Source organism: Monodelphis domestica, chromosome 2, assembly GCF_027887165.1.
Source record: "Monodelphis domestica isolate mMonDom1 chromosome 2, mMonDom1.pri, whole genome shotgun sequence".
Taxonomy (NCBI): domain Eukaryota; kingdom Metazoa; phylum Chordata; class Mammalia; order Didelphimorphia; family Didelphidae; genus Monodelphis; species Monodelphis domestica.
This window is the reverse complement of record NC_077228.1, coordinates 25,700,634-25,720,731: the sequence shown is the minus strand read 5'-3', so window position 1 is coordinate 25,720,731 and position 20,098 is coordinate 25,700,634. Positions and strand designations below refer to the sequence as shown.

The following is a 20,098-nucleotide window of genomic DNA, read 5'->3' as shown; positions in this document are numbered from 1 at the left end:
CATGAGCTTTTTTTTTTTTTAAACCCTCACCTTCCGTCTTGGAGTCAATACTGTGTATTGGCTCCAAGGCAGAAGAGTGGTTAGGGCTAGGCCATGGGGGTCAAGTGACTTGCCCAGGGTCACACAGCTGGGAAGTGTCTGAGGCCAGATTTGAAGCTAGGACCTCCCGTCTCTAGGCCTGGCTCTCAATCCACTGAGCTACCCAGCTGCCCCCTCCATGAGCTTTTTAAGGAAATGTTTGCTAACGATTCTAATGGAACTGGTTTCCTCCTTCATCTTCGGTAGTTTATTTGATGCTTTTAAGAGCACAGCTGGGAAGCAGTTTGTAAATCTGGCTGCCAGGGTTCTGGGACCCCCGAGGGGTGAAGAAGGCAGCGTCATAGCTGGGCTCTAAGACTTCAAGCTGAGTTTCCATCAAAGGGAGACCCTCCAAAGCAGCCCTCCGATCCCGCGGCCTTGCTCGGCAGGCCGGACTTTGGCCGGTGGCCTGACCACTCCACTCCCTGATCTGGGCGGAGGTTTCAGAGGGTTCCTGGGGGAGTTCAGGTACCACTAATTCAGTTAAATAATGCAGTTGCCTGGGCCAGCCCTGGGCTGTGGGCACTTGGGGCTGAGCCTGGCACCGATGTGGGCCTGGGGAACGGCGAATGCCCCTAGCAGGTCTGGCACGGATCCTGTATCAACATGTAGGCTCCAGACCAGGAACAGTCTCTTGGTGGAAGGGGCTTGGCACAGTCTCTGCTCCTGGCCTGGGCCAGTTGGTCCCCATCCATTCGTAGTCATAGGGTTCAAGCATAGTGTCATGGACCACCGCCGCCTCCTATGGGGTAACCTATTTTTTCTAGCTCTAGGCTATCCCTGCTTATCCTCTAGTTTGGGAGTTCTTAACTTGGAGGACCAGCAATGGATTTGTTTTTGCATTTAGACAACTTGATTTCCATAAAATGCTTGCTCAATATTTTACTTTATACATTTGCAAACATTGCTCTGAGACGGGGCCCTCGGCTTCACCGCACCAAGAGCACAGGACACAAAAAAGATGAGGAAACCTCGATCCAGTTAAACTTCCTGGTAGAGAAAACCGAAGCCCAGGAAACCGACTTACCCACGGCAGTAAGTAGGCGAGCCAGCATTTAAGGAGGGCTCTTTTCCCCACCGCACGCCATCTCTCAGTAGGTCCTAGAAGCCCGTGCTTGAACCCTCGGGTCCCACCCTGCTCGTTCCCAGCCCCCTTTCTCACCTCCATTCCTCTGTCAATGGCCACTTTTCCCATTCTCACTGCGATGGGGGCCTACATGGGGAAAGAGACGGGTCTGAGACGCCAAATAGGCCAGCTTCGTGACCCAGAAAGCTCCGTGCTCTACTCAGACTCGTGACCATTGTTACCCGTCCTCCTCTTGGGGACCAATGTGGGCAAGTCCTCTAATGTCAAAGCCGGAAGGGACCCGAGGGAGGAGACTCATTTTACACGTGAGCCAACAGACAAAAGAGGTTGCTTTCATTCAACAAGTATCTTCCACGCGTTTGGCACAAAGACATAAGGAAAAAGTTCCTGCCCTCCGGGAGCTTGGGTTCTCCTAAGATGGAGAAGGAACAGCCCCACCATCCCTCTCCACTAGCACCCCAAAGCCCACAGAGGGCAGCTGCTCTCACTGGGCAGCCTTCCCCCACCCAGATCCCACTGAGGGAGAGCGAGGCTCGTCCTGTCTAGGCCCCCTTCCTAGTTACACCCCCCCCATCGCCACAGAGCACCCACAAGTCTGGCCTCCCACTCCCCAATTCCGTGTGCTACTTGGACAAGCTGGAAGGCACCAACTACAAGGCCTCCAGTGAATGGAGGACTCGGGTTTCATCATCCACTCTGCCAGCCTGGGTTCTGGGGGCTTTAGACCGTCCTCTCTCTCTGGACTAAATGTCTCCTTCCCGGAGCCAGAGCGGATGTGTGTGCATGCGTGGGCAAGTCCTAGGTGCTGGCGGGAATGGGTGGGAGGGTCCCGCGCCCTCGCCCCCTCGCCCCCAGCTCCATCACCTGTGGCACGATCTCCCTGGCAAGCTCCAGGGACCTGCGGTAGGCTGCGGTGCCCTCCTGGTCCTGAGGCACCGCATGGTTCACCAGCCCGATGGCCTTCGCTTCTTCTCCGCTGATGCGGCGCCCGGTGAAGATGAGCTCCTTGGCCAGGCCCACCCCCACACACCGAGGCAGGCGCTGGGTTCCCCCTACAAGAAGATGCGAGTGTGGGCCCAGGAAGAGAGGGGGAAGGCCTTTGTGGGCGTCCACCAGCGCCAGAATGCACAGCCAGGTGGCCCTCAGAGATGGGGTTTGGCATAGGCTTTCTGGAGGAAGCCAATTCTACGCTCTCCCTCCCAGTTGATGTTTCATCCTTCCTCCCATGGCTGAACACCTGGCCAAGGACTGCTCCACTCGGGATGGGGGAAGGACAGAAACACAGGGAGGATGTGGGCACCTCCTGGAGCTGGGGGGCTGGGGCAGGGCCGGGGAGGCTTGGGGCTGCAGTACCTGCCCCTGGAAGGAGTCCTCGCGTCGTCTCTATCAGTCCCATGACGGCGGAGGAAGCTATTTAAGCAGGAGACATTGTGAAAGTCCCTTCCCATCCTCTCCAGGCCTTCCGCCCCAAGCCCCTTGTCCATCCAAGACCCAGGCCTCCCCGTACCCTTGGGACAGTGAAGAGAGGAAGGCCTTTGGCGAGGATGCAAACTATGGCAACCCCTCCCCCATGCACACAACACTGCTTCCTGTCCCCTCAGCCATCCGCATCCTCAATCCTTCAACTCCCCAAACCCCACTGTCCATGCAAAAGCCAAGCTTTCGGCCTGGCATTCAGGGGTCTCTGCGGTGAGAACAGTCCACTTTTCTGGAATGGTTTAGAGTTTACGGAGCCATTCCCTTGGGGACCCCATCAGGCAAGGCTTGCTCTAAGAATTGGTCTCCACTTTACAGATCCAGAAACCAAGACTCGGACAGCGCCAGCAACTCATCCAGGGTCATTCAGTTCAAAAGCAGAACGACAATTTGAACCCAGGTCTCTTGACTCCATGTCCAACATTTGGTCTCACATTGGGAAATGAGCCCTGGATTTGTAGTCCTAAGTCCTGAGCTCGAGTCCAGATTCTGTCCCTCACTGCTTGTGTGATCTGGGACAAGCCTTCCCCTTCCAGGGCCTCAGTTTCTCCATCTATAAAATGAGAGGCTTGGATTAAACAGCCTCCAACATCCCTTCCTGCTCTGGATCTAGGAATGGATGCCCCTAGTCATTCCCAAGAAATGCTTTAGACCAGGGGCTCTTCATCCCTTTGGTGTCCTGGGGCCTGGGGGCGGTCAGTCACAGGGGAAGCCAACATGGGCTTATACAGGAGGCAAATTAGACTGACCTACAGGACCAAAACAGGAAGAGGAAAGTTAATGGATGCCAGGTTAAGAGTCTTCATCTTAGTGTTTGCATCCACAGGGCTCAGGTCAGTGCCGAGCACAAAGTAAGTGCTTAATAAAGGTTTTTTCATTCCTCCATCCATCCATCCCTCCCTCCCTCCCTCCCTCCCTCCCTCCCTCCCTCCCTCCCTCCCTCCCTCACACTGCCTATCCACAGCCTGTCCTCTTCCATCTTCCCCCCTCACGTTAGCACCAAGGACAGCACCCAGCGCATAGCTACTATCCCTTCCATAGGGTGACTTGGGGGGCACTGGCATTAGAATAAAAGAGAAAAAAGGCAGGTGAGCAAAACTAACCCCGTGACTTCACTGCTGACTGCCTCAGTTTCCTCTTCTGACAAAGGTTCATGAGAGCACGTATCCCTGAGATTTTGAGGCAAAGGCCAGCAGGGGACACAAAATGAGGGGGCTGCAAGCACCCCATAAAAGAGGAAGACCATAGGCAGCCTTCTCTGGTCCAAAGGGGGGGCCACAGAGTTTGGTGTGGATTCTCGAGGTCATGGGGTGCTCCTCACCGCCACAACCAACGCGGAAGGGATACCTGAATTTCTTCATGGCTCTGGCCCTCTGCTATGACCTCGCGCTCTGGCTAGGCTGGCCTCCTCTGGCCTGCCTCCCCCGCTCCCCCCAAGGTGGGCTGATATCCTGAAAAGAGCCTGGTCCAATCTTAAGGGTTGCCTCCACTGGCCAGGTGACCCCGGGCCAGTGACTTCCTCGGGTCTCTGTTCCCCAGGAGGGGGCTGAGAGGAGCATCTTGCACCATGGCCCCGTCCAGCGCCTCCCCGGTCTTACTTGACTGGTCATTTAAAAAATCCGTTGATCGTAAACCTCAAAGCTCTGTAGAAACGGGCCCTCCCTGCCGCCGTGCTGGGAAGGGGCGCGACCGGGGGCGGGACCCTCCCTCCGCAAGCCTCCATCTGCTCCGGCGGGCCTCGGAGGGCCCTTGAGCCGCAAAGCTCTCCTTCCTTCCAAGTCTGCTGCTCAGGGGAGGCGATCCCGGCTCCCCAGGGGTCCCCCGCCCGCTCTCTGGCCAACGTACCTGCCACTCGGAGATCACAGGCCAAGGCCAGCTCGAGCCCCCCGCCCAGGGCGAATCCATCCAGGGCCGCGATGGTGGGCGCAGGGAACGTGGCTGCGGGGACACAAGGCCGTGCAGGAGCCTCCCGAGCCCCAGGCTGGCCCCGCCCTGACCAGATTCAGCCCGGGGAGGTCCTGCTGGGGTGGAATCCTCCCCCCGTCGCCCCGCCCACATTTCCCAATCCATTTTTAATAGGTTTTATAGGTTTTAGGAGCATCTTAGCCACCCCCGAGGCAGAGGAGAAGAGAAAAAAGGCAGGAGGGCTTCTGCCTCAGTGTCCCCTGCTGACAAAGAGGTTCCTGAGAGTTGTGAGGATGGAGAGACCCCAAGAGACGCCGCCGGTCAGTCCGATCCGGCCCTGGGCCGAGCAGAGGGGCGGACGGAGGCCCCACGTCTGCCCAGGCCGGAGGGCCCCAGACGCCCCGGGCAGCGGGCAGGCCCCAAGGAGTGCCCGGTGCTGGGGGGGGCTGGGAGTCACCGGGCGGGAGAAGGCGGCACGCTGGCTCTCCGGGGGGTGCCGGCCTCGCTCTGGCGGGCCCTAGATGGCGGCACCAGCACAGGCAGGGTTTAGAGCTTCCTGCCCAGCAAAGCTGGGCCAGGGCGGAGGCTGGGCCCCTAGTGGGGGTGGGGCGGGAGGCCGGCCTCTTCGGGGGGCCTCTGCACTTACCGATCTGGTTCATCAGAGCCCGCAGCTTGTGCACGAAGGCGGCCACCTCGGGCTCGCTCATCTGCTCCCTCTCCTTCAGGTCCGCACCTGGGGAGGTCAGGAGCCCTCAGGGCAGGGAGTCGGGCCTGGCCAAGTGGCTCGCCCCCCCCCCCCCCTCCCGCCTGGGAGCCGCTGCTCAGTGGCGGATCAGAGACGGAAAGGAAGGAATCAGACGCTAAAAAGAGGTCGGAATCCCGGAGGGTCCGAGGCTGGTTCGTATTTTATTCCAAACGCACAACCCTCTGTGGTAGTCTGAAGTCTGAGCCTCAAGGGCCGGCCATGGGGTTCAATGACTTGCCCAGGGTCACACGGCCAGAAAGGGTCCACGGCCAGGGCCGGGCCACCGAGCTGCCCGGCTCTAGGAAGTAGTAAAGGATTTGGCAGAGCTGCCTGCTCCCCCCCCCCCCCCCCCCCCCCCCCCGCCCCTTTGGTGGCGCAGAGCCTGGATTCCAATTCTCCCTTTACAACTTACGGTGTGTCCTTACAGCAATCCCTTCCCTGCTCTGTGAAGTGAGGCAGCCTCGGAGGCCCCTTTAGCCCCCTCTTGGATCCTCAGACCGCCCCCCCCCAGGCGCCTTTGTCCAGCAGACACTGGCGAGGGGAGCCCTGCCAGGCCCCTTCCCCAGCGCAGAGAAAGTTCCTGCCCCAGAGCAGGAGGCCCTCGCCTAGGCCAAGCCCTGCCTCCTCGTGGGCACCCTGGCCGTTTGACCAAGAGGAAAGGGTACATTTACCCAGACAACAAGGAGGGGAAGGAGGAGAATGGAGGCCCAGGATGGGGCTTGGGAGGCCTTTGCCGTCGATCCTGGCTGCACTGACTGAGGGGAATGGCAGGGGCCTGCCTTGGGCTTGTACCCAGCACACAGTAAGCGTTTAATAAGTGCTCCCAAGGCTCTGGGGCAGTCCCGGGCGGCTGGGCACCCCAGATTAGGAAGGGTGCAGGCAGCCAAGAGGCCAAAGGCGTGGAACCTCGGGGTCTCTGAGGTGTCCCCAGGGCAGACGGGGCAGCCGCCTACCTGCACAGAACACCCCCTGGACACAGCTCTTAAACACGACCACTCGGACGCTTCTGTCCAGGCGAAGCTCGTCCAGGGCATCCGACAACTACAAGAGAGAAGGATCCGGGTGGGCGAAGGGGCGAGAGGGCCCCGGGGAGAGGAGGAGCCACCGCCAGCCATGGGGGGGGTTTGAAGACGGGGTGCACGCGTTGCTGGATGAATCTGGGGTGCCCTGGTCTTCCTGTGGTCTCCCTCATTGGACACGAAGCCCCTGGAGGGCAGGGACTGGTTCTGCTTTGGCTCAGCTCCCAGTGAGCAACGCCTCGATAAAGAAGCATCTGCTGAGCAGAGCTGACCCCTTGCTTCGGGGACAGGCACACCAAGCCCCGGAAGGGTCTGCCCTCAATGAGTTTACAGGGGACAGAGGCACGTGCAAACACCCCAACCGGGGAATCCAGGGAGTTGCCAGGCCAGCCCCTCCTTTTACAGAGGAGGGAGGGAGCGGAGGCTCAGGGGGCTCCATAGCTTGACCCTGGTCCTACGCTTCAGGAGGGTCTCTTGGAAGGGGCGCCTCTTGCAGAATCCCCAAAGGGGGGCTGAAGGAGAGCACTGCAGGCCTGGGGAGACAGGACACCATTCGTGTCCTGATGGGCGGCCACATGGAGGAACACTGCCAGGAGAAGGCAACTGGGGCGGCCCAGGGACTTGGCACAGGGATGCCTCTGACCCGAGCCGGGCGAGTCCTCGGATGAGACGCTGAGGCGGTCACCAGGGTCACAAACCTGGAGGCCTCTCCAGCTTGTCTCCCCCAGTAGGGCACCCAAGGAGGCACGTGAGAAGAGTGCCAGCGGAGCAGCTTCTCTTATCGGAGGGGCTGTCTCGGGAGGTTTTGTCCTTCCGCACACACAGGGGGTTCCAGCCTCCTCAGGACTGCCAGGCCTTAGCATTCCCTCTGCCTTGGCGCTCATCAGGCCTTCTCCCTCGCCCCACTCCTGCCTCCTCCCCTCCGCCTCTTCCATCTCTGCACTCTTCTCTAAGACCAAACGCTGCCTTTGACAGGGTCGCAGCTCTCCTTCCTTAAATCTTCTGCTTCCCTGTTTACCTTCCTAATAGAATGTAATAAGCTCCTCCTTGCCTTGGCTGCACCAGGGCCTAGAACAGGGCTCACTAAACTGAATCCAATTGGATACCTTCTTTGGAGGCTTCCCAATCACACAGCCCCAGGCTGGTCTGGTCCTGGCGGAGGACTCCCTCTCCCTGTTGAAGACCTCCAGAAGGGAACCCACTATCTTCCTGAGGAGCCACCCCTGCCCTTTGGGACAAAAGGGAAGGATGGCCGGATGGCCACTTTTCAGGTGGGTTACGACGGAGATTCCTTTCCAGTAGGAGTTAGGTTACATGGAGGCTGAGCCCCTGCTGGGTCTCCAGTTCTGGGATGCTAGAATTCGCAGGAAGTTTGAGCTTCCATCTGCTTCTTTATATCTCCCACCAAGGCTAACACTCCACCTTTCCCGTCTTCTCCCCAATGCCCCCTGTGCCGAGTGACCCTTGGGAACTCCTCGGTTCGGTGGCTTATTTGGTTCTGCCCATCCGACACCAGTCTGCAGAGTCCATTTCCTGCCCCATTCTTTTGCACAGGAAATTCACGGCTTGGCAGGGAGACCCCCGTGCTCGCTCACCTGGCTGACGAAGACTTTGCCCAGAGCATTTCGGGTGTGAGGTCTGTTCATCAGAATCTCAGTGATACCTAGAAAGCCCGAGGAAAAAGGAGTAAAACATTGGGTAGATCCTTTGGTAAAGTATGATGTCCACCGTGAAGTGGTTCACAAACAGCACAAACCTCCTTTACACTCATCTTGTAGTCTTGTTTCACTCCTGGAGGGTTTGTGTTGGCCGAATATTCGGTTCAGTCGTTTTTCAGTCATGTTTGACTCTTCGTGACCCCATTTTGGATTTTTTGGGCAAAGACTCTGGGGTGGTTTTCCATTTCTATCTCCAGCTCATTTTACAGATGAGGAAACAGAGGCCAACAGGGTGAAGTGACTTGCCCAGGGTCACCCAGCTAAGATACTGGGGTGGTTTTCCATTTCCTTCTCCAGCTCATTTTATAGATGAGGAAACGGAGGCCAACAGGGTAAAGTGACTTGCCCAGGGTCACCCAGCTAAGATACTGGAATGGTTGGCCATTTCCTTCTCCAGCTCATTTTACAGATGAGGAAACGGAGGCCAACAGGGTGAAGTGACTTGCCCAGGGTCACCCAGCTAAGATACTGGAATGGTTGGCCATTTCCTTCTCCAGCTCATTTTACAGATGAGGAAACGGAGGCCAACAGGGTAAAGTGACTTGCCCAGGGTCACCCAGCTAAGATACTGGAATGGTTGGCCATTTCCTTCTCCAGCTTTTTACAGATGAAGCAAATAGGTTAAGTGATATGTCCAGGGTCACGTAGCTAAGATACCTTGCCTTCATTTGTTAAATTTCTATTAAAAAAGAGCCGATGTGGGAACAGCATAAGAAGATTAGGGGCTTTCATTTCAGCAAGGCTATGGAATGCCCAACGCGCCCCAGTTTGCAAGGTCTTTGGGAAATCATAGTTTAGAAATCACCAAGCACATAATCTGCTCCCCAGCATGAGTAGAGCAAACTTTCCCCCCTCCCCAAATAGTAGATGTTCTGCCCAAGAAAAGTACTGCTGCAGGAGTTCTGTGAGAAGAACATACAGTACTGGGTCACACGCTGACATGTTGGATTGGCACGTTACCTGTGATTTATTATCCTGTAGAAAACACCGTGTAGAGCCTCTAAGGCCATCTACACCCATTGTTTCCATCTTGTAAATCATTACCAACCATTGTTCCTGCAAAAGGCTTCCCTAATCCCTCAGCTTATGTCATTTTCCCTATAAATTATGTGCCCCAAATCAATAAACTTGGTCCCCCCCCTCCCCGGCAAGAGGATGTCTGCGTGTCTGATCTGTCAGTCTCGCAGTTCAACCTTCCTGAAATCCCAGAACCATTTTTCTCATCCTGGTTCAAAGACCCACGAACAATTTATCATTAAGATTAGACAGTTTGCCATTTCCTTCTCCAGTTCATTTTACAGATGAGGAAACAGAGGCAAACAGGGTTAAGTGACTTGTCCAGGGTCACACAGCTAAGATACTGGGGTGGTTTGCATGAGGAACTAAGGCAAACAGGATTTGCCCAAGGTCACACAGCTGGTGTCTAAAGTCAAATATGTAGTACACATGAAGACACAGGGTCTTCTTGACTCCAGGCCTGGCGCTCTATCCACTGTGCCACCTTGCTGCCACCTGGAATATAGCAAGTTATGTTAATAAATGTTTCATCCCTTCCCCTATCTCCCCTATTAGGAGGAGACCTAATCAGGATTCTGGAAATACAAAGACTCCCTCAGAGTCAGAGAAGGGTCTTAAGAGAAAACAGAAGGAAGTCAGCTGAGTAATTTTATCACGGATGATTACCAGAGGGAATGTCCTTTTGTGGTCCCTTCCCTTATCAAAGTGAGTTATCCTTCAGGGAGGGGAGCTGGCTAGGACTGGCTATCAAGGTGCCTCCTTTAATTTTCAGTGTAAGCATTTACACAATGGGGAAAAGCTACACATCTGAGGGTCCCGAGAGGATGGGTGGCATCCAAGAAGGCCTAGAATTCTAGTTGGCACTGGAGGGATCAGGAAGTCCCTAGAATACAATTTAGAAGAAACAATTCTTATGGAGGAAGAGATGAATGGGCTCCCAAAGAGGCTGATGGGAATGAGCAGAGAACTGAGAGACCAGCTTAAATTTTTAAAAGTTCAAAAGATAGACTCAAGGGTACAAAGGTTAGGTTGAATTAAAAAATGTGGCCACCTACAGCAAAAATATTGTCCCAAATATGAACAGGCAGTTTTCAGATAAAGAAATCAAAACTATCAATAAATACCTAAAAATTGTTCTAAATATCTCATAATTAGAGAAATGTAAATCAAAATAACTCTCAGATACCATTTCACACCTAGCAGATTGGCTAATATGACAGCAAAGGAAAGTAATATGTGTTGGAGAGGCTATGGCAAAATGGAGACACTAATGCATTGCTGGTGGAATTGTGAACTGATCCAGCCATTCTGGAAGGCAATTTGGAATTATGCCCAAAGTGCTTTAAAGGCCTGCCCTTCGATCCAGCCATAGCACTGCTGGGTTTGTATCCCAAAGAGATAATAAGGAAAAAGACTTGTACAAGAATATTCATAGCTGTGTTCTTTCTGGTGGCAAAAAATTGGAAAATGAGGGGATGCCCCTCAATTGGGGAATGGCTGAACAAATTGTGGTATATGTTGGTGATGGAATACTATTGTGCTAAAAGGAATAATGAACTGGAGGGATTCCATGTGAATTGGAACAACCTCTAGGAAGTGATGCAGAGTGAAAGGAGCAGAACCAGGAAAACATTGTATACAGAGACTAATACACTGTGGCACAATTGAATGTAATGGACTTCTCTACTAGCAACAATGCAATGACCCAGGACAATTCTGAGGACTTATGAGAAAGAACATTATCCACATCCAGAGGAAGATCTGTGGGAGTAGAAATGCAGAAGAAAAACAACTGCTTGATCACATGGGTCGATGGGGATATGATTGGGGATGTAGACTCCAAGTGATCACTCTAGTGCAAATATCAATAATATGGAAATAGGGCTTGATCAATGGCACATGTAAAACCCAGTGGAGTTGTTCGTTGGCTATAGGAGGAGGGGAAGGAAAGAATGTGAATCATGCAACTATGGAAAAAGATTTTAAATTAATTAACTATGTTGAGAACAAGAGAAGGATGAAAGAAGAGAAACCAATGTGTGGGATGTATAGAATAATAACAGTGAGATCACCACGGGATACCAGAGGGTGGAGGCCACTGTTGACCAACCATTTTACTCTGAAGTCTGATGGGGCATCAGATAGGTGAGTCTTTCTTACTAGCTTCATTCCGGATCTCACCTAGTTTCCAACATAAGCTCTCTTTCCCAACAGTGTACCCTAAAGACTCCATGGGTTCTTGCCATCTGCCTTCCTTGAGGCTGCCTCCTACAACTTCTGAGTTGTTCTATCTACCCTGGAGCTGAAGTCTTAATGGGTATTGTCTTATCCATTGGAATCTGAGCTATTTAACAATAGACACTGTCTCATTCTTCTATTTCTGTCTCCAGAGCTTGGCACAGTGCTTGGCACCTGGGTAAGCACTTATTAAACATTTTCTGTTCCTTCCATTTCATTCGAGTTCCAGTGTGAAATCAACTTTAATTTTGTTTCTTTTTTTTTTTTTAGTTCCTGTCTTCCATCAGAGTCAACACTGTATTTGGTTCCAAGGCAGAAGAGCGGCAAAGGCTAGGCAGTGAGGATTAAGTGACTTGCCCAGGGTCAGACAGCTAGAACTTGTCTGAGACCAGATTTAAACTGTGGACCTCAGTACACTAAAAGGTATCCACCTGCCCCTTCTATTTTCTCTAATAAGAAGGGCAGAACCCAATACCCCATCACAGAGCTGAAATATCAGGAGCATGGAGCTGATAATAAAAGGCCACCTACCTAGCAGAAAAAAATAGCAGAGTGAATTAAATTTTCTTTGTCTATTAATCAGCAACTTTTAAGTTAATCAATCAACAACTTAAGTACCCCTATTTAGTACCTTACCAGTCACTAAGTATGAGAGTTCACAAGTCACTTGCTAGAGTGGTTGACAACTCCAAAGGTTAGTGCACCCCCTCCATTCCCCTCCTCCGCAGTGCTAGGCAAATTGAAAGACTACCATTGGTTCCCATAAAGTGGGGGAGCGACAGGAAGTGACATTGAGTGCCAGCTCGAGGATTCAATCATGGTATCTTTATCAGTGGGTGAATCAGACTGGAGGAGGGGACTCTTTCCTTGGATCCTGTGGTGGTGAGTGGAGTGATTCCTTCCTTGGTTCTTCAGTGAGGAGACCCTCTCTGCTTGTTGCCACTTTGGTGGGACACTCCCTTTAGCAGGAGTTCTGGTGAGATTCTTGGCGGTCTTAGCCTGGTATGCACTGAAGGTTCTTAGGTGGATTTTTCAGGGTCTCCTGACTCTTTGGATTTCAGCTTTCCTAATTAGGACTTTGGATTCTGGTGAGATTTGCTTTTGGATTTGCATTTGTGGTCTGGAGACATTAGGATTAAATTTAGGGTATTTGTAGCTAGGTGCACTTTCTGTTTCTTTATCTACATTTTTTCCACTTTTAGTCTTTCCACCTCTTTGTAAATAAAGCTGCTAAAAGTCATTTTGATTTAAGCTATAATATTTTATATCCTGCAACCACAAAATTACTTTAGAATTCTCATGATAGCATAAAAACCTAAATTTAAATTCGTACAATCTCCAGGACTGAGTATAAAGCCTAGCCTTGGAGATAATTAAGAGATGTTTGTTGAATGGCTAACCATCTATTTATAATCTCTGAAATAACAATGTTTCTACAGGGCCCTCAGGTTTGTACAAGTGCTTTCCAAATATTACCTCATTTTATCCTTTGAAGGGTCATAGAGGACTGGAGAGGTGCCAGGGGTCTGGAAGGTCCCAAATAGCTTGGTTTTCCCAAAAGGGAAGCAAATGGAGCCAGTGCCCTTGCCCTTGACACTTGGCAACATTAAGAATAAGGTCAAAGAGATAGATGGTGAATGAGCAGAAAAGGGAGTTGTGAGTGCCAAGAGTCAGCTTGGCATCCTCAAGGGCATGTCATGGCAGATCAAACCTTCCATCAGGCTATAGTCTAGTAGTTTCTGGGCATTTTCTGCAACCCAGACCCCTTGGACGGCTGTCTGGTGAAGCCAAGCTCCTTTAAGGCAGCTGGTGGCAAAAGTAGAACCAGAAATGGGCTCTTTGTTTTTTGGATCTCTATAGCTCACCCAAGGAAGGGCTCTCAGGGCCATCTTGTCTTGATCAAGGCACACTAGGGGGTACCATGCCTGGAGTCAGGAAGACCCAAGTTCAAATCCTGCCCCAGACACTTATTAACTGTGTAACCCTGGGCAAATTCACTTTAATCTGTTTGCCTCAGTTTCCTTCAAATATAAAATGAAGGGAATTACAGTTGCTCCCCTCCCAGGATTGTTGTAAGGATCAAGTGAGATGATATTTGTAAAAAGCACTTCTAGCATAGTGCCTGGCATACAGTAGGTGCTATATAAATGCTTATTCGTTTTTTTCCCCCTCTGTCCTCTCAGAATAATATTTACATATGGTAAAATATAGTTACCAAAATATTTTTAGAAATTTGGAAATCTATCTTTGTGTGTCCCTGGATTCCAACCTTTGCCGGAAGAAGCTTTACCTAGACTGTAGTACTAAGCACTGGGTTAGGTGACAGTACATATTCAGGCGGATCTAGGAACTGGCTCAATGACCAGCCCCAAAGAGTCCTCTCTTTAATAGGTCAATGGCCTTATCCACTCCTGGCTGCCTTCCTTTGGACACTCACCAATATCTTCCCTAAATGGTGAGATGATTCCTGAACTGAACACTGGTATAGATGAAGTCTGGCCAGTGTTACAGAAGAAATATCTCCTCGCTGAGTTCCCGTGGTGGATTGTTTTTATCCTTCGGGCCTCTCACTTGGGCCCAATTCTTTGTGACCCCATATGGGGTTTTCTTGGCATCTCTAGAATGGCCTGTCAGTTCCTTCTCCAGCCCATTTTACAGATGAGGAAACTGAGGCAGATAGGTTAAGTGACTGGCTTAGGGTCACACAGTTAAAGAGTATCTGAGGCTGGATTCAAACTCAGGAAGCTGAGTCTTCCTGTCTCTAGGTCCAGCGTTCTATCTACTGCACCACCTAGCTGTCTCCCACATTTTTGTGTGTGCCTGCAGGCCATCAGTGTCCATCCATCTTCATCAAGAAAACAGGCCTATTTTTTTCTTTTCAAACTCCTACCTTCTGTCTTAGAATCCATACTGTGTATTGGTTCCAAGGCAAAAGAGCAGCAAGGGCTAGGCAATGGGAGTTAAGTGACTTGCCCAGGGTCACACAACTGGGAAGTATCTAAGGCCAGACTTGAACCCAGAACCTCTTATCTCTAGGCCTGGCTCTCAATCCAGCTGTCCCCCACCCAGAAAACAGGCCTATTTCTTGACAAAAAGCACCTTTGACCACTCTTCACAGAAATCCATTGTTCATTTAGATTTTTATCACATTTTTGTAAGACTTTTGGGTCTCGTCTGTTCAGTCAACATTTCATTTTTTTTTTTGGTATGAGTTTTTGTAGAGTTTTTCCTCTTGGAAAAGGAAGCTTCTTACTGTTTCACCAAGTGCTACAATACTGGCTTGGATGTCACATTAAACAAACATACATTGTCTCTCTGTTCCCCTTGAGTGTTCTTTCAGACAGTTTTTTACAGAAGAGAACAAGTGGAGGAGTGTCAGTGAGGCAGTGACATAGAAGGTTCAGGAAAGCAACAAGCCATGTACATTCATGTCCCAGAGAAGGTTTTTTAGCTTATTTTGACCTCACACCTGATTAGCAAATAGCTCCTTTAGTGGGCTTTAGGTTGGTTTGAACCTTTTTCTTTTCCGTTTTTTTTACCTGTATCCCTGGGCTTTCCTGTGTCTTCTTCTCAATCATCTGAATTAGAATCTGATGTGGTGGCTGGGGATGCCTTGGATGACCTTGGCTTCCTCAGGGTGGGACCAAGCTCTAATCCCTCCCCAGAGTCCACTTCCACTGACTTTGTACCCTTCGGAACAAACTGTTCTCATCTGCCCTTTCTGCGAAGGGAAGTCTCATGCCTCTCAGCTACCCTCAACTTTGCTTAGCCCATTGATGAGATGGTTTTACTGAGGTGTGGCTGCTACAGCTACAGCTACAGCTTCTTGGAGTCACAGGTGGATGAACACCCTATGTACATCCTGGTGTTATTGTTCAGTCGTTTCAGTCATGACCAACTTATTGACTCATCATGATCCCATCTGGGATATTCTTGGCAAGGACTCTGGAGTAGTTTGCCATTTCCTTTGACAGATGAGGAAACAGAGGCAAAAAGGGTTAAGTGACTTGCCCAGGGTCACATAGCTGGTAAGTGTCTGGGATAAGATTTGAACTCAGGTCTTTCTGACTCAAAACCTGGTGCTCAATCTACTGTGGTGCCCAGAGGGGCCTCCTTGTTCAGTTGGGTCTAGGCTGCTGAGAGAAAGAAGAAAGGAGTTCATTTCTTGTTGTGAAGATTAAATGTAACTCTTCCCTGAGTGTGAAGATTAAATTGTAACTGCTTCCTATTTTTAGATTTAATCACTAAAAGTGTAAACACCCTACTTTAAAGTGGAGCTTGGAGATCTGCCCATTTTTAGATTTAATCACCAAAGTGTAAATACCTCATTCACACAAGTTGGGGAGGTCTGTGACCCACGTGTGCCCTAGTGGGCGACGAATCAGAATTAAACTGACTGCCCCTGGGCAGTCCTAAAGCAAAGCTTCAACTGTGATTGGTAGAGGTAAAATTAGGGGAAAGCACAGGAAGTGACTCCAAAGAAAGTGTCTTTAAAAGGGAGTTACAACTTCCTGAGTCTATTCTACTTGGAGAAGAGGCTGAAGAAGAATCTGCTGACTGGACCTGAGACCCTGTTCCTGGTGAGACTGTCCTTAAATCTCTTCCTCTGGACTGATGTGGTGAGTGAAAAGCTGACTCTTAACTGCTGGATTTTTCTGAAGAGACTAGCCTTAGGAGAGACCTTCCTCTTAAGAGAGGCTCTCTGTATCCCCAGGTCCTCGGCTACAAGGGCCAAGGCCAACTAAGGACTAACTGTCCCTGCCCGGGTTGAGCCAGGGGCTGGGAGTAAATTGCTTAGTGCTTAGTCTTGATATCTTACCCTAGCCTTTTTCTGGTTTCCTACTTCATTCTTTCTATATTTTATAAATAAATCTCTTTGGAATAAATTAAATTCCTGGTAACCCTATATTTAAATATAATCCAGTCCAACCTTTTTTATAAATTAACCCCTTTCCCCCCTAACTTTGTTCTTCCTTTTTCTAGCAGCTCAATTCTGAGCTGTAGTTTTATCAGCCAATACCACAATATGGAGCTGATAAGGATCTTGGGGGCTCCTAGGCTCATGGACCCTAGACATCATCTATCTCTCAGCCAGTCTGGCCCCCTGACATTTTATTTTATTATTATTTTTTAATTTGGAAAATTATATTAAATTAATTAATTTAGAATATTTTTACATGGATACAAGATTCATGTTCTTTCCTTCTCCTCCCCCTAACCCACTCCCATAGCCAACAAGTAATTTCACTGGGTTTTACATGTGTCATTGATCAAGCCCTATTTCCATATTATTGATATTTGCACCAGGGTGATCTTTTAGAGTCTATCTACATCCCCAGTCATACCCCATTGACCCATGTGATCAAGCAGTTGTTTTTCTTCTGTATTTCTGCTCCCACAGTTCTACCTCTGAATGTGGATAGTTTCTTTCTCATAAATCCCTCAGAATTGTCCTGGATCATTGTTGCTACTAGAGAAGTCCATTACATTCAATTGTGCCACAGTGTATCAGTCTCTGTGTACAATGTTCTCCTGGTTCTGCTCCTCTCACTCTGCATCACTTCCTGGAGGCCCTTCCAGTTCACATGGAATTCCTCCAGTTCATTATTCCTTTGAGCACAATAGTATTCCATCACCAACATATACCACAATGTGTTCAGCCATTCCCCAATTGATGGGCATCCCCTCGTTTTCCAATTTTTGGCCACCACAAAGAGTGCAGCTATGAATATTCTTGCACAAGTCTTTTCCCTTATTATCTCTTTGGGGTATAACGAGCCCCCCCCTCCCCCCGACATTTTAGAAGAAAAACTGAAGACTTGTCCAGTCAAGCAAGAAGTCTTGGGGATACAGATACAAAAAACATCCCTGCCTTCCACAAGGCTGGGCAAAGTGACCTGCCTGGGACACATAGCTGGTGGGTGGCACTGCCTTCAAGCATGACCAGGCATACTTTGCCCAGGCCCAGTTAGGAAATCAGGCTGAGCATTGGGTGCCCCTGGTGGTGTTCTCTGCTTCAGGTCAACTCTGTTCTATTAATCTTTCTCCAAGCAATTTTCACCAGTTCCATCCCCTCCTTTCCTTTTCAACATCCCCTGTCTGTCTCCTTTACCCCCTCCAAGGTTTCAGTCCTTAGGGGGTTCAGGGGCAGGGGAAATAAAGGAGAAACTCCAATAAGGGGAGAAAAGGAAGTGGTTGGGAAAGACACAAAGGTCCTCAGGTGGGTTTCTCCCTGGGTGAGAGTAGGAAGCCTTAGGGAAGGTGGGCCAGACCCAGAACTCTCTCTTTCCTCATCTCAACTTCCTGGTTCCCTTGAGCCTTTCAAATCCCAGCTATTGATGCAAAAATGTTAACTAGAATAATAGCAAGGAGATTACAGCAACAAATCCCAAGGATCATTCGGGAGGATCAGATGAGATTTGTACCAGGAATGCAAGGCTGGCTCACTGTTAGGAAAACTATCAAGCCAGAAGCCTTCCCAGTAAAATTGGGGTAAAGCAAGGACGTCCATTATCACCTCTGTCTGTGTTTGATATTGTACTGGAAACACTAGCTGTAGCAATAAGAGAAGAAAAAGAAACTGAAAGAATTTGAAGAGGCAATGAGGAAACCAGACTCTCACTCCGCAGGAGACGGGATGGTATACTTAGAGAATCTGAGAGAATCAACTAAAAAATGAATTGAAATAATAATCTTAGTAAAGTTGCAGGATATAAAATAAAACCAGAGAAATCATCAGCATTTCTACATAGTACCAACAAAGTCCAGCAGCAAAAGAAAAAAAAATCCATTTTAAAATAAGTGTAGACAATATAAAAAGCCTGGAGGTCTACACAAGACAAATCCACACACAATTTGAACACAATCACAGAACACTTTTTTCCCCACATAAATAAAGTCAACTGGAAAAGCATCCATTTCTCCAGGGTAGACTAATCAATATAGTAAAAATGACAATTCTACCTAAACTCATCTACCTAGTCCCTGTCATCCTAATCAAACTACCCAAAAAGTACTTCACAGGGCTAGAAAAAATAACAAGATTGGATTGACTGATGGAGAAATCATGTTTGTCGACTTACACAAGCCCCTACTTTAAGCTTGACCTAAATCCAAGCCAGGGATGGAAACCATAAATCTGGAACCCATTCTTGCCTTCCGGGCAAGGAGGAAAATCCATTTAGGTCAGAGAGGCTGGACCGTGCCATAAATCTGCTAGTAGGTGAGATGGTGAGATGCCAAGAAATCACTGGAGCAGGAGGCGCCTCAGGGCTTAGTCAGCCTCTGAGGAAGGGGGCGGCAGGCATTCTAGATCCCCATTTAAACAACTCCGGGGGCTCCCGATAGCCTCCAAGATCACTTGTTTGGCTTGGAAGACCTTCTCTGGCCACCCGCCCTTCTGCTAGCTCTCCCATCTTTTTACACCCCACCCCACCCCCTGCAATGAGCCACTTGCTATTCCTAGCCCCAAAGACTCCAACTTTAGACTGGGCATTTTCTCGGGCCAGCCCCCAGGCTGCTGTGCTCTGGCTCCTCCGGTCTACCTCCTGGCTTCCTTCAAGTCCCACCTAAAATCCCACCTTCTACAGGAAGTCTTCCCTGATTTTCCTCAATGGCGGATAGCCCCTTCCCTCCGGGATTATCCGCGTTCGTTCCTCTACATCCGTTCTGGCCCCTGGCCCTGCTCTTGACCTTCTGCACTCTGAAACCCTGCTCAGCCTGGGGAGTCCGACCCCTGGATCGTGTCACCCCCCTGGCAGCCGCATCACGGCGGCCTCTCTCTGCCTCCCCTCTAACCCACACCTGCAGAGGTCCAGGAGGAGCCTCCATTTTGTCCAAAGCGTCCTGGCATCCAGCCTTCGCTCCCCTGCAGGCCCTGCCCGTGGGGACTTCGAAATCAAGCTGCTTCGTCCCCGGCACTGCGCTTAGGGGAACGGGGGCTGGGCAGCTGGGAGAGGCGGAAGCCAGGCCCAGGGGGAGAACAATAGCCTCTCCTCAGTCCGGGAGCTCGGAGGGGTCTAGCCCTACCGCACACTGAGAGCAGGAGCCTGGCAGGGAGGCGGATACAGAACGGCGGGACACAATGTTCCATGCAGTGAAACCTTGTGGCAACCCCGTAACAGCCCGTGCACTCCGGCCCGGGAGGCCCCCGGCCAGCTGGGAATCCGCCGCTCTCACAGACCGGGGGGTGGGGGTGGGGGTGGGGGGTGGCCGCAGTCCTTGGCCAAGGTCACACGGGCGAGCCTCGGGCTCTCCTGGGCTCGGGCCCCTGAGGAAGTCCCAGGAGGGTCGGGCAGAGAGAGGGAATCTGGGCCATCTGGGAGCTGGTTAGTCCAAGCTCGTCCCTTCACAGAGCGGGAAACTGAGGCCCGGGAGGCCGCGTCAGAGGCGGGATGACTCCGAAGCCCAAGTTCCTAGCACGCTGCCTCCTCCTAGGCTGGCAGGAGGACCCGCCCCCTCCCGCGGAGTGGGAGTGGGAGTGAGGGTCGGGGCGCTCTCACCTGCATCCCGGTCCCCTCGCAGGGCGCGCACTTGGATCTCGGCGCTCTGAGCCGCGTCCCCCGAGGCCCAGCCGCGGGCCAGGGTCCAGCCGGGGGTCAGGGGGCGCAGGGCGCGGGGCAGCGTCCTCAGCATGGCCGCAGCAACCACGTGGGCCGGGGCAGTAGCTCCAGGCCTCCTCCTAGGGGCAGCTATGCACAGGCTGCAGCCCGAGAGCCCGGCAAGGGGCGAGGGAGGGAGCCTTGCGGAAGGGGGAACTGCTGGACCCACCCCTTTGGGTGCAGAAAAGGAAGCCAGGGGCCCAGGAGGGGAAGGG

General features: G+C 51.1%; 1 protein-coding gene across 3 annotated transcripts in view; it reads right to left on the bottom strand.

Annotated features, from left to right (window-relative positions):
• The window catches only part of ECHDC2 (enoyl-CoA hydratase domain containing 2), a 26,739-nt gene extending 6,641 nt beyond the window's left edge, over positions 1 to 20,098 (bottom strand). Inside the window, exons 1-9 of one of the 3 annotated variants that reach the window (XM_056815120.1) lie at positions 19,785 to 20,098; positions 7,906 to 7,973; positions 6,245 to 6,332; positions 5,193 to 5,279; positions 4,487 to 4,579; positions 2,519 to 2,575; positions 2,030 to 2,217; positions 1,241 to 1,291; positions 132 to 1,068 (exon numbers count right to left, since the gene is read on the bottom strand). In XM_056815120.1, coding sequence (XP_056671098.1) covers positions 1,060 to 1,068; positions 1,241 to 1,291; positions 2,030 to 2,217; positions 2,519 to 2,575; positions 4,487 to 4,579; positions 5,193 to 5,279; positions 6,245 to 6,332; positions 7,906 to 7,973; positions 19,785 to 19,917 — 774 coding nt within the window. In that variant the 5' untranslated portion in view covers positions 19,918 to 20,098 and the 3' untranslated portion in view covers positions 132 to 1,059. Of the gene's footprint in view, positions 1 to 131; positions 1,069 to 1,240; positions 1,292 to 2,029; positions 2,218 to 2,518; positions 2,576 to 4,486; positions 4,580 to 5,192; positions 5,280 to 6,244; positions 6,333 to 7,905; positions 7,974 to 19,086; positions 19,353 to 19,784 lie in introns of those variants that run through there. The other 2 variants (XM_056815119.1, XM_056815121.1) reach the window with 2 other exon arrangements.